This window comes from Centropristis striata, chromosome 14, assembly GCF_030273125.1.
Source record: "Centropristis striata isolate RG_2023a ecotype Rhode Island chromosome 14, C.striata_1.0, whole genome shotgun sequence".
In the NCBI taxonomy this organism is placed as follows: Eukaryota; Metazoa; Chordata; class Actinopteri; order Perciformes; family Serranidae; genus Centropristis; species Centropristis striata.
The window spans coordinates 5,302,589-5,313,629 of record NC_081530.1 but is presented as its reverse complement, the minus strand read 5'-3'; the positions used below and the strand labels follow the sequence as shown (position 1 = coordinate 5,313,629).

The 11,041-nt window shown below is 37.6% G+C and overlaps 1 protein-coding gene across 1 annotated transcript; it reads right to left on the bottom strand.

The window, feature by feature from the left end:
* Positions 1 to 35: 35 nt before the first annotated feature.
* tac1 (tachykinin precursor 1) lies at positions 36 to 5,065 on the bottom strand. The gene is made up of 5 exons (XM_059350276.1): positions 4,693 to 5,065; positions 3,285 to 3,387; positions 3,178 to 3,201; positions 1,214 to 1,270; positions 36 to 627 (listed from the first exon to the last, which is right to left on the bottom strand). Exons 1-5 carry the CDS (start codon positions 4,804 to 4,806, stop codon positions 581 to 583), a joined length of 345 nt encoding a protein of 114 aa, XP_059206259.1. The 5' UTR covers positions 4,807 to 5,065; the 3' UTR covers positions 36 to 580.
* Between the last annotated feature and the right edge of the window lie 5,976 nt (positions 5,066 to 11,041).

The following is an 11,041-nucleotide window of genomic DNA, read 5'->3' as shown; positions in this document are numbered from 1 at the left end:
ACTGTATCACAAGGAATTCACAACTTGCAAGCTGATGTTGAACCGGTAAAGAAAATAATTTTAATATTTGTTAAACCACTATAGCACACATGTATCCTGTCATATCACACCATATGTCCAGGTGGAGAACATGACAGCTCTTCTAAAGTCACTTGAAAGCCAAAAATGAGAACCCGTCCCAGTATGTTGTATTAATAGAACAATCAGTTGCAATTAAACAATTATGAGGCACTATACAGTGACTTTGGCAGTGCAATTTTCAGCATACCCCGGGGTAAAGCCTTGCTTTGATGGTCCACAACAACATTTATTCTCTGCAGCATGATAGATGGTGAAAAATGCTCAGAGAAAACCACTAACATTGATAATGACCCACCCCAGACTCCCAGATCTACCTTCTGCTGGGACAAATTAAACTGGCACAGGTACAGCACTGCTACATCACTACAATGTGGAAACAGAATCATTTTATTCGACTAACAACTATACACAATTTGGAGAAAACAAAACCAGCGTAAGGTCTCCCTCCCGTGGATGACGAACGGCTAGATGAGGTGCAGGCAAGTGAAGAGGTGGATGTTTAGCGGCGCTTGTCGTATGTCTGTATTGTGCTCCACTCGTAGGATTCTGCAAAGGGAGACAGCTGGTTAGCTTTAGCTCACATTTTAATCCATCTATTGCTTTTATAAGTAAAGTAAGAACCAGTGATGTGCTAATGAAGCTTCATGAAGCTTCTGAGCCCCGTAGATTAGGTTTTTCTTTTTTTCTTCAATACTTTATTGCAAGGCTTCTTACTTTCACAAACATAATCAGTCATTTCGTTTTCTTTACAATATTGTACCTTGCATTTTTTCCCCTTTTTTTTTCAAGGAATATATTCACAAAGTAAATAATAAAAACATAGAGTAAACAGACAAACATATATACAAGGCAAACGGGTATTCCCCAAATGAGGATCTCCAAGAAAAGGAATAAACAACAAACTAACGACACAAAAAAAATAAAATAAAATTAAAATAAAAAAATACTGAGATATACTAAAATACACTAATAAAAAAAATAAGGGGGGGTGCAGGTTTTTATTTTTATGAATGGTAATTGAGAGCGTCACCTAGTGGACAATAAAGTAAATGAATCATGAGTCTTCATGAGCACATCTCTATGACACGTGGCTTAAACAATGACCAGAATTTATCTGAATTATATAACTTACCTGGCTCCTCTTGGCTCCTTTTTCCCATCAGTCCGACAAAAGAGTTGACTTTATGCCCTTTAAAGTAAGATATTTTGATTTGAAACGATCCTATAAAACCATTTTGTCTTGTAACCGAACAGCATTAAGTACATTTCAGCTAGCTGGGGCTGTAACCAGAATTTTTAGAAATATTGACGTCAAAAATTCAAATTCCCCCAGCTCAACCCCAGCCCTTTAGAAAAAATACTTGATTGGAAACAGGATTTAGTCTATGAAAAAAAAGTAAAAAGAAAACAGGGTAGCCTTTAAAACCAATAATATGACCTTGTTGTCTTCAGTGGTGGCTGCTGCACTGTTTGCAACATGTGGAGTGTTTTACTTTAACTCCAGTTCTGTCAAATTAAAACATAAAGCTGAACTCTGAGACACTGGGTCCCGTCAGGTTTGCAGTGGTGTAAATGGAACCGGCAGTTGCATCACAAGCTGACTGGGGCCCCTGTCAATCATAGTAATGGACTATAATATGATCACAAGGAGGAGGGGGGTGTATTGGATCGGGGGGGATATAAAAGCATAGGGAGCCCTGAGGGAATATCTTCATAACAAACATCAATATCTACAAAAGACTGATGAAAGGAAACAGTAAATATATAAAATATGCCCTTGCCATTCAGAAATGAATCTTGAACCTACTGGAGGAATAAAAACATTTTCTGTCTCGTGTGTTTTGCGTATGACAGTTGTAAAAGAGTGTAAAGGTAGGAAGCATCCTGGTATAAGACACGATTAAAATGGGGAGTGTCTATCCATCACAAGCGTAAACAATCCAATTTAACTCTCAGATGTCCTGAGGGCATTGATCCCAGCTCTCTCCCCCGGCCTAATGATGACTGACTTATTCTCATGCCTGCATAAGAGGAATAAATTAGATGGATATTTACTTTATGCTGCACTGTGCTGCTTCACTGAGTGGGTGACTAATTTAGACAAAAAACCCTGACAGAGAAAAGAGAAAATCCCCTCCTCCTCATTCTTTTTTTCTGTGCGCTCTTTATCTCTTTGTCACACACAGACAGTCTGCTCTGCACCGCCCTGTACCGACAAACCAATGTGGTCCGACATTCAAAAGAAAAGCAAAAACAATAATCAGCGGTTGTTGTCAATTAATTAAACCCTGTGAAATGTTGTGCTCCCTCAAATCTGCCCACTCTTTCTTAAACACTGACATAAATAACCATATTCAACTCAATTTTTAATATTGTAGGAGGCTTCTGCTTCCTGCTATTATGCTTCCGCTATTCGGGCTTTTTGGAACTTTACATCTGAAGCCAAATAGTTTACCCCATTCCACTTAGAGTGGGGTGAGTTTGTGTCTGGGATAAATGCATATATCCCCTTAAACACCTGCTGGATCCATGCTTATTCCTTCTTAATGTCAGTCACATACAGCAAATATATACAGAAATATCAAGTGTTCATCTGACTTTGTAGCTCTTCTGGTATATAAAGCAATAAATCTAAATGTAACTGTACTGTTTTAGTATTATGGAGCATTTTTAACATTTTAGTGGTTTTTAAAGGGTTTATTTTAAGCCTAAGACACAGTAGCTTCCACTGAAGACACGGACATCAGGCTCTCTTTAGTCTTTCTGGGGGGAGATTAAAAATTCATACATGTAGAAGATATTTCTTAGGCAGATTTGACTATTTTTGGACTTCATATGTTTAAATGTGTTCATAAAATGTCTAAATAAAACATTTAGAGGTGAATTGTTTGAGAGGTGAGGGGGTACCAGGGGGGACTTATGACGTCAGTATTAATGAAAATTGCTGGTTGACGTCAATCACATGAGTCATTGCTAAACCTATGTAAAACTTACAAATGACCAAATATGGAGACAGGTGGTAAAAGAGGGTTTAAGGAGAACCTGATTGACTTCTGAGGGAAATTAAATAATAAATGAATGTGATATTATACTTACTTTTGCGAGTGATCTGTGCATTTGCTGTTGGAGGAAATGGGAAAACAATTTTTTAAAAACAGGTCCTCAGAGGGAAAAAAAAGTATATTTTGAGAGGGAGCTCTTACCCATGGAGCGCTTCCCCATCAGACCGATGAACTGATGTGGCCGCGGCTTTCTTGTCATCCTCAGGATGATATCTCTGAATGGGTCGTTGGGAAGCCAGCCGTCCTGAGGGCGAAAAATCTCAATGAGTAATGCTGAGACAACAAGCAGGAATGTGCAAAACCAGAAAAGTATTATTGTACAATACAGTAGGATGAAATGAAGCAATAAGTGGGAAAGTATTTTTTTTATCTGAGTCAGAAATTATTAAATTGCAACTATTGCTGATGTCATCTTAATGATACAAATCTGTTGTATAAACACCTGCCCACCACCTTCCTACACACATTAATACTCCATATAAGATTTGAATTTTTAACTTTCATTAAGTGCTTCTATCTCCTCAGGATATATATATTTCCTCTGCATTCATTAGTGTGACTGAGATATGGACCTGGGGGCCACTAATGCCTCGCACATTAAGCTGTAATGATTTATTGTAGGCTCATTCATCTGCAGAATGGCCCGGCCTACAGTTTAGGCTACTGATGGAACAGCTTGGACTGTTTCCAGCTCGCAATGTCAAACCCAGGACGTGCGTTTCATGCCAATGGAGGTGGTTGGGCTCCTACTGTACTGTGCACTTAAGGGTTTATTTAATTTCCTGTTGGCTGGCTGCAACAGGCTCCATCTGCATCACGATGTGAAGTCCTTAATTCTTATTGTGTTTAAGATTGTTTCACTTGATACAAATCAAATCAGCACAAAATTTTCTACAATACAGTAAAATTTTTCATGGATGAATTAGCAAATGTCCTGGGTGTCTCCACTTATTTGGGAAAATGGATAAATCTGCACTGAGAACAGATGGGACTATCTAGTTTTAGAAAATGCAGCCTTGAAGCCCATATGGGTGAAATTAAAACATATTCAGAAACAGTTTTTTCAGTCACATTATAATTCATCAGAGTGGAATAGTGACATCCTGCATGTCCAGTTATAATCTAGTTATAGGTCTAATTAGTTAGTAGAATTAAGCATATTTTATTCATAATCATGGCAAATGGAGAGAGCAAAAAATATCCTTACAGATGACAAAAAGATCCATCCAATCACATCTTTAAAAATTGTAAGAAAAACATGCTGATACTACACGTTAATTTATCCTTTTATAAATTCATCCTTTGTCATTATTGCTAAATTATTAAGTGTTACTGCAGCAAATAGCAAATTAATTAACTTTGTCAGTTAATGAACATACTTAAGTAAAAACAAAGGTTACATCCAGTTGTATCACGCTGTTTCGGCTCTTTCAATCAGGTTTTACGCAACTTTCCTCCGGAAGAGAAGAAACATTCCTACCTTTCTGCTCCAGACTAGAACCCAATAATAAACAGTAGTTGAGAATATAAATAAACTGCTGCAGAATACCTGAATCTGATTACTGCTCGTCCAGTAATCAGCCTCTTCTTTTGGGTTTTCCTCGCAAAAAACTTGAGCGACGGCAAAAAAAGCCATTAAAACTGGTAGAAGCAAAAACTTCATCGTGCCAAACCTGTTTTCCCCACGAAATAAGAGTAAGTTAGACACACACCGTTTTGGTAAAAACAACCGCCGATATTCAACTTCAAAACTAAAAATAAAATGAGTAAGGTTTGAGGCACGAGCAGCAGTTGTTGTGTGCGCGCACTGCTTCTTCCCTTAGAGCTCAACAGTAGTCCATAGTGCGTGCGTCAAAACGCGAGGCAGGGCTCCACCACTGTGTCCAAAAGCTCTCCGCGCCTTCAGTCCCTGCAGCAACTTCTCCTGTCCACACAGCCTTGCACGCGCTCCTATATAGCAGCCTCGCGCCACTCCAGTAATGTGATTACTTGAGTACTTCAGTTTAGTTACAGTCCTCTGATATCACGAGCTGTAAACGATGTGCGTCACTGGGCATCCTCCACATTAAACCAAGTCTAAATGTGATCCGATTTTATGATCAATAATCAGAAAGTCCCTGTGACATCCCAACCGACTCACATCCAGAAATCCGACTCATAATAATCTAATGTCTAATGATTTATCACATCCTAAAACTCTATGGAGTATCCTCATGATGAATGGGCCTAATGTAAGATTATTAGTCTGCTCGGAAGACATTTTATTCGCCTGAAAAAATAGAATGGAGGGGTTTTATTCACGAGGAGAGATTCATTTAAGCTCAATAATATCAAGGTCAACATAAAATATACATAAAGTCGACTTCCGTGTGATATTCTGGATGAAACTCGCCACTGCACACACCCCGATTGCTTTTTTTCCCCCTGTGTTTCCAACTGTGTGCCAATTCGCTCATCTTTTTTGGACAAATACATGAAATTATTTCCATAATGATAAACAGTAGTTTGCACTTTTTAAATTCTGGCATTGACACATTCTGTTACAAAGCATATCAACTTGTTGCAATCGGGGTTGTACATATAATCACATAAATTGGAAGGAAACCTAGAACTGTTTGTAACAGTTACGTGCGCCTATGATGACGCACTTGATTTACGTAGTTTCTACGGTGAACTGCACTACGGGTTGTATACTTTATTCTATCAATACATCATAATTGTATCATTTTAATATTGACTTTGGCGACGCTTACACCCAATGCCTCATATATGTTGTTATATAGACCTATATCCAGTTTAAAGAAGACACTAGGCTCTCATATCAAAGCCTGAATAAGAAGGAGAGGAGCGTGTGACCTTTGTGTGCCACTGATTAACATTAGAAAAGATTTTTTTTTCAAGAGTGGGATGTTCAGGCTGAATAGAGGGCTACACTGCCACACCAAGTTCAGTGTCCCCGCTCCTCAACGAGTCCTTGATTTGCCCAAGTGCCTTTGTTCCATTAACAATAAATTCATATTATTTACTCATGTGTTATTGGCAAATGGAAATATTTTCTCTGGGGTGTGAATGGGCCTCAGTCAGACCTCTGTGGCCAGTGTTGTTCATGTGTTTGTTTGATCCAATATCAATTTTCATTAACAGAGTATTTTTTTGGCAGATGCTTTGCATAGACCTGCTGATCTTGTTATACATTCCATTATTAGTTTTTCTCAAAATTCTGAGCTTTGCGTTCACACCATTAGCATGATTAAACTGCAAAAAAGGTGTCTAAAAACAAGATAAAAACACTAAATCTGAGGGAAACGATCTTGCTGCATGGACAGATAATTTACCTTGACAAGATTCCTTAAATTAAGATTTTTAAATCTAGAAACAAGCATGTTGAACACTTAAAATAAGAATTTAATTCTTAAAATAAGATAAATTATGTAACACAAAGTTGTTTTTTTTAGCTTGGTAAGAAACAAATACTTTGCAGTGCACTCTGCTCGGGCAAGTTCATCGCTTTAATTTATCTTTTTTTAAGAGTTAATTTCTTATTTTAAGCATACAACATGCTTATTTCTAGAGTTAATGATCTTAATTTAAGAAATCCTGTTAAGTGAAATCATCTGTCCATGCAGCAAGATCATTTCCCTCTTTTTATCTTGTTTTTAGACCCCTTTTTTGCAGTGTATATTTCTCTTTTTCTACATTTCCATCATGCCTGGTTGTGGGACGTATGATGTGAAGAAGTCCTCTTGAACTTCTTGTGCAGGTAAAGTGACTGCTGAGGTTTACACTAATATCCATTACTACTCTCTACCAATGGGGGCTCTGTGGTCACAGAGCCACTCCGTACTAGAATTTAATCATCCTCACAACTGTGACAGCTCATCCAATTAACAGACGGAAGGGGGAGGTGAGGAGAGATAGCTAGAAAGAGAGAGAGAGAGAGAGAAAGGTGATAATGCTGTTTGAGCCATGGGAGGGAGTTACCACAGAGGAGGAGGGAAGAGAAGGAGGAAGCCGGAGGTAAAACGAGCAGGGTGCCATTGAAGTTGGAGCACAGAGATAAAAAGATATGTTGATTATTTGGGTAGATGTGGGCAAAGGGGACTTAATTCCCGAGAGACGGAGAGCTGTTTGCAGTAGTTATCACTGCATAGGTAATATGATGAGATGGATTGCGTAGTCGGTCACTGTGGACACTCCTCTCCCTTTCATGAGGCACTGAGCAACAAATGGGACTCTGAGATGTATGAATATATTAGAGCATGAGTTGATTTTGTGCATGGAATGAATCCAGAGCAGATCATTTGTTGGAGGAGACGACTGAGTCAAAGCAACACTGTGCCAATAGTTAATGCATGAGTGACTTGAATCAGAAAACCCCCAGTGTAAACAGGGATCCCACAAACATTCAATTTAGATTTCAATTACAACAGCCTAAATAAAGCTAAAACATTTTTGGTAACACTTTCTATGAAGACTACATCTATAGTGCATTATGAGCGCATTCATAGTGAATTATAATGCTCATTATAATCAATCATAATGCATTATGACTGCATTCATAAACACATATAAAGCTTCATGATGCACTATATCAACAGTTATAAATATAGCTTATAATGACTTATAAATCCAAGTGTCTTATGTGTGCTCTTGACTGGTTATAAACTACAGGCATAGACGCATCTATAATGCAGTATAGCTAACAATGAAACATCATGATTAGCTATACTGCATTATAGATGCGTCTATATGAACCTCACTTTACTTAAAGCATACATTGGTCATTTATTTATACTTATGGCATTCTATAAGTCCTTATAACAATTGATTGTTGAGGTGTGTGTATAGAGGGGTATGAGTAGTTGTAATGTATTATAAGCCTCATCAGTCAGCCTGTAGTTTATAACCAGACAAGAGCACTCATAAGACACTTGGATTTATAAGTCATTATAAGCTATATTTATAACTGTTGATATAGTGCATCATGAAGCTTTATATGTGTTTATGAGTGCAGTCATAATGCATTATGATTGATTATAATGAGCATTATAATTCACTATGAATGCGCTCATAATGCACTATAGATGTAGTCTTCATAGAAAGTGTTACCAAAACTTTTTTTAAAAACAGAGTTGTTGATATATTAACTATCCTGAACAAAAAAAAATAGCACAAGGATCTTTTGATCTACACTGTAAAAAATGTTTGTTGAAATTACAGTAAAAAACTGTCAAATTGCATCAGAAATAGGTCGTAAAATTAAACATTGCACATCACCGTAGTAGATACTTTTAATTACTATAAATCAAAGAATAGTAGAAAACTTTAAATTCTACCGCCATAAACTGTAGAAAACACACAGTTTTGCTGTGAAAATATAACATTTTCATGTAAAGTTAATGGAGAAATACCATGATGACAATTATCCTAAAAGTAATGGGAATATTCAGTATAAATTACAGTTTTTACTGATATTTACATTTACATACGCTCACTGTATTTTTTACGGTGATGTTCTGGCAACCACAGCTGCCGGTATTTTACTGTAAATTAAACAGATTTTTTTTTTACAGTGTACCATGAAAATGTACACAGAATATTTACCAATTTATGTAATTTAGTGAACTCTAATAGGTGCCTTGTATGTAACATAACATGAGACATTGTCAAATGAGGAAGGGGGAGGTAATTAATTTTACTGTAATTACACTGTCTGGCAATTAATGTGGTTATGATTTATTGATGTTAAAATGATACATGTGGTACCCTTACCGACTCTATGAGACTGCAGACAAATTCACAGTGTCAACCATCATACTGCTTTCATTCTTTTCAAATTAAAGATGTGGTGATAACTTTGATGAAGCTACCACATGTTTATTTTCTCTGTGGGTATAATGTGCTTACCCGATACTTCACAGCATGAGCTTTTGCACCTTATTTTCCAGCAGGAGAACCTGATGGCAGCAACAGATATGATCTGAAGAAAGAGCTCCTTTGTAGATATAAAAGATCTCCCGTACAAAGCTAAGACCAGGCGGCAACCTCCCAGTCTGAGCAGGGAGGCAAACCCGGAAGTGCCAACAGGGGTCGAGAAGCAAAAGAACTTTGGTCCTAAAGATCTCAGAAAAATTGTTGTGGCAACATTATGGTCTCATTTGCTACACTGCAAAACAGCCAACTTGTATTTTTTGGCCTAAAACAGTGATTTAATTTGGTAAAACTTGGAAATATAAATTACTGACATTTAGGGTAATAATGTAAGTTAGCACAACAAAGAAAGCCAGCTGTATGCTCAAAAACAAGTTTGTGAGTTGTTGTTACTTATATCTTTAAGTTGGGGTTCAAAACAAGGGACAATAGTTCTGCTAACTCTTATTTCTTTGTTGTGAAATTTGGTCATAAGCGAAAGCTAGCGGCTAACTGATGCTAGCGGCGCTGCTTGTTACAGCTACAAGAGTAGCCATTAGCGTATCAATGCTAACTCAAAATTGTGGTCACAACATTAGCTAACATTCATAGCGGCGTTACAATCGTGTCAGAGAAATTCAGAGTTGAGCAAACTCAAAAACTAAACTTAAAATATTTAGTTTAATTGTCCAACTTAAAATTTTATCGAAGTTTGTTGCCTTGAAATTTTGAGTTCACCCAACTTTTCTTTTTTTGCAGTGTAGTTTAAAATATGGCTATCGTGCGATTAACAGGTCGCTAACACGGCATGCTGTCATCAGGAGAGAAGCAAAGCAAAAATTCCTGTCCACGGCACTGTGTACTTTTTAAAGGGTTGTGAACGTGTTGCCGTGTTTTCATATGGGGGCTAATGCATTCAATCACACAGCGGATCAATGCTGCATTAAACACATTCAAGTCTGCAACTTGCTTTGAAAAAGTATCAGCTCTTTCCCTCACATATTCTGTCCAATAGACGAAGGACTTTTGTTTACAATGCTTGGTGCGTTTAATAAGTCCACCAGACTTTATATGTGAAAGTGACCTAAGAGTGCCGTGGGCCACATGTAAGCTGATCCCCATGAAAGCCAACTCTTGTTTTGTGCTGTGAAATATTGATGATAATGTTGAAAAGGCAAACAGGAGAAATCTGTCGTAAATATTGAGGTTTATTCATTTAATAATTTGTTTACCCTGTTGAAGATGATTATAGCAAGCCTAAATGACAACTAAATAAGATCAGCATGTATAAACACACAGAAACACCTGTCGTGCTCTCTGGCTGGCTGGGGGCAGCTACAAGGGGCTCTGTAGGAGTCCTGGGCAATCCACTACCACTGTGGCTTATAACACCACTTGCCAACCCTCAGACTCAGCAGAAGGTGGCCTGTATCCAAAAAATGATGAGTGCTCACTCAGTGATGGAGTGCACTGTTGACACACTGAAAGGCCTGTGGAGGTCGCATGCCTTTAACACACCTGAAAAGGTTTACAAAATACTGTTGTGTTCTGCACTATATTACAGTGCACCATGGTGTACCCCACTACACTGCAAAAAAAAGAAAAGTTGGGTGAACTCAAAATTTCAAGGCAACAAACTTCGATAAAATTTTAAGTTGGACAATTAAACTAAATATTTTAAGTTTTGTTTTGAGTTTGCTCAACTCTGAATTCAGATTTCAGATAAGTACTAACTTATAATTTTACATTGTAATAACTTTTAATCCTTACTTCTGCTAACTTCTGCAATGTGCTGAATTGGCACGATTGTAACACCGCTATGAAATGTCAGCTAATGTTGCGACCACAATTTTGAGTTAGCATTGATACGCTAATGGCTACTCTTGTGGCTGTAACAGGTAACAAGCAGTGCCGCTAGCATCAGTTAGCCGCTAGCATCAGTTAGCCGCTAGCTTTCGCTAATGACCGAATTTCACATCAAAGAAATA

Bases quoted from the DNA above. Each gene is read 5' to 3' on its own strand.
- tac1 (XM_059350276.1), bottom strand. From the start codon at position 4,806: ATGAAGTTTTTGCTTCTACCAGTTTTAATGGCTTTTTTTGCCGTCGCT. The intron at 3,388-4,692 runs GTATTCTGCAGC...TTTCGCCCTCAG, and splicing joins CGAGCAGTAATCAGATTCAG to GACGGCTGGCTTCCCAACGA. The intron at 1,271-3,177 runs GTAAGTATAATA...CTTACTTTAAAG, and splicing joins TGCACAGATCACTCGCAAAA to GGCATAAAGTCAACTCTTTT.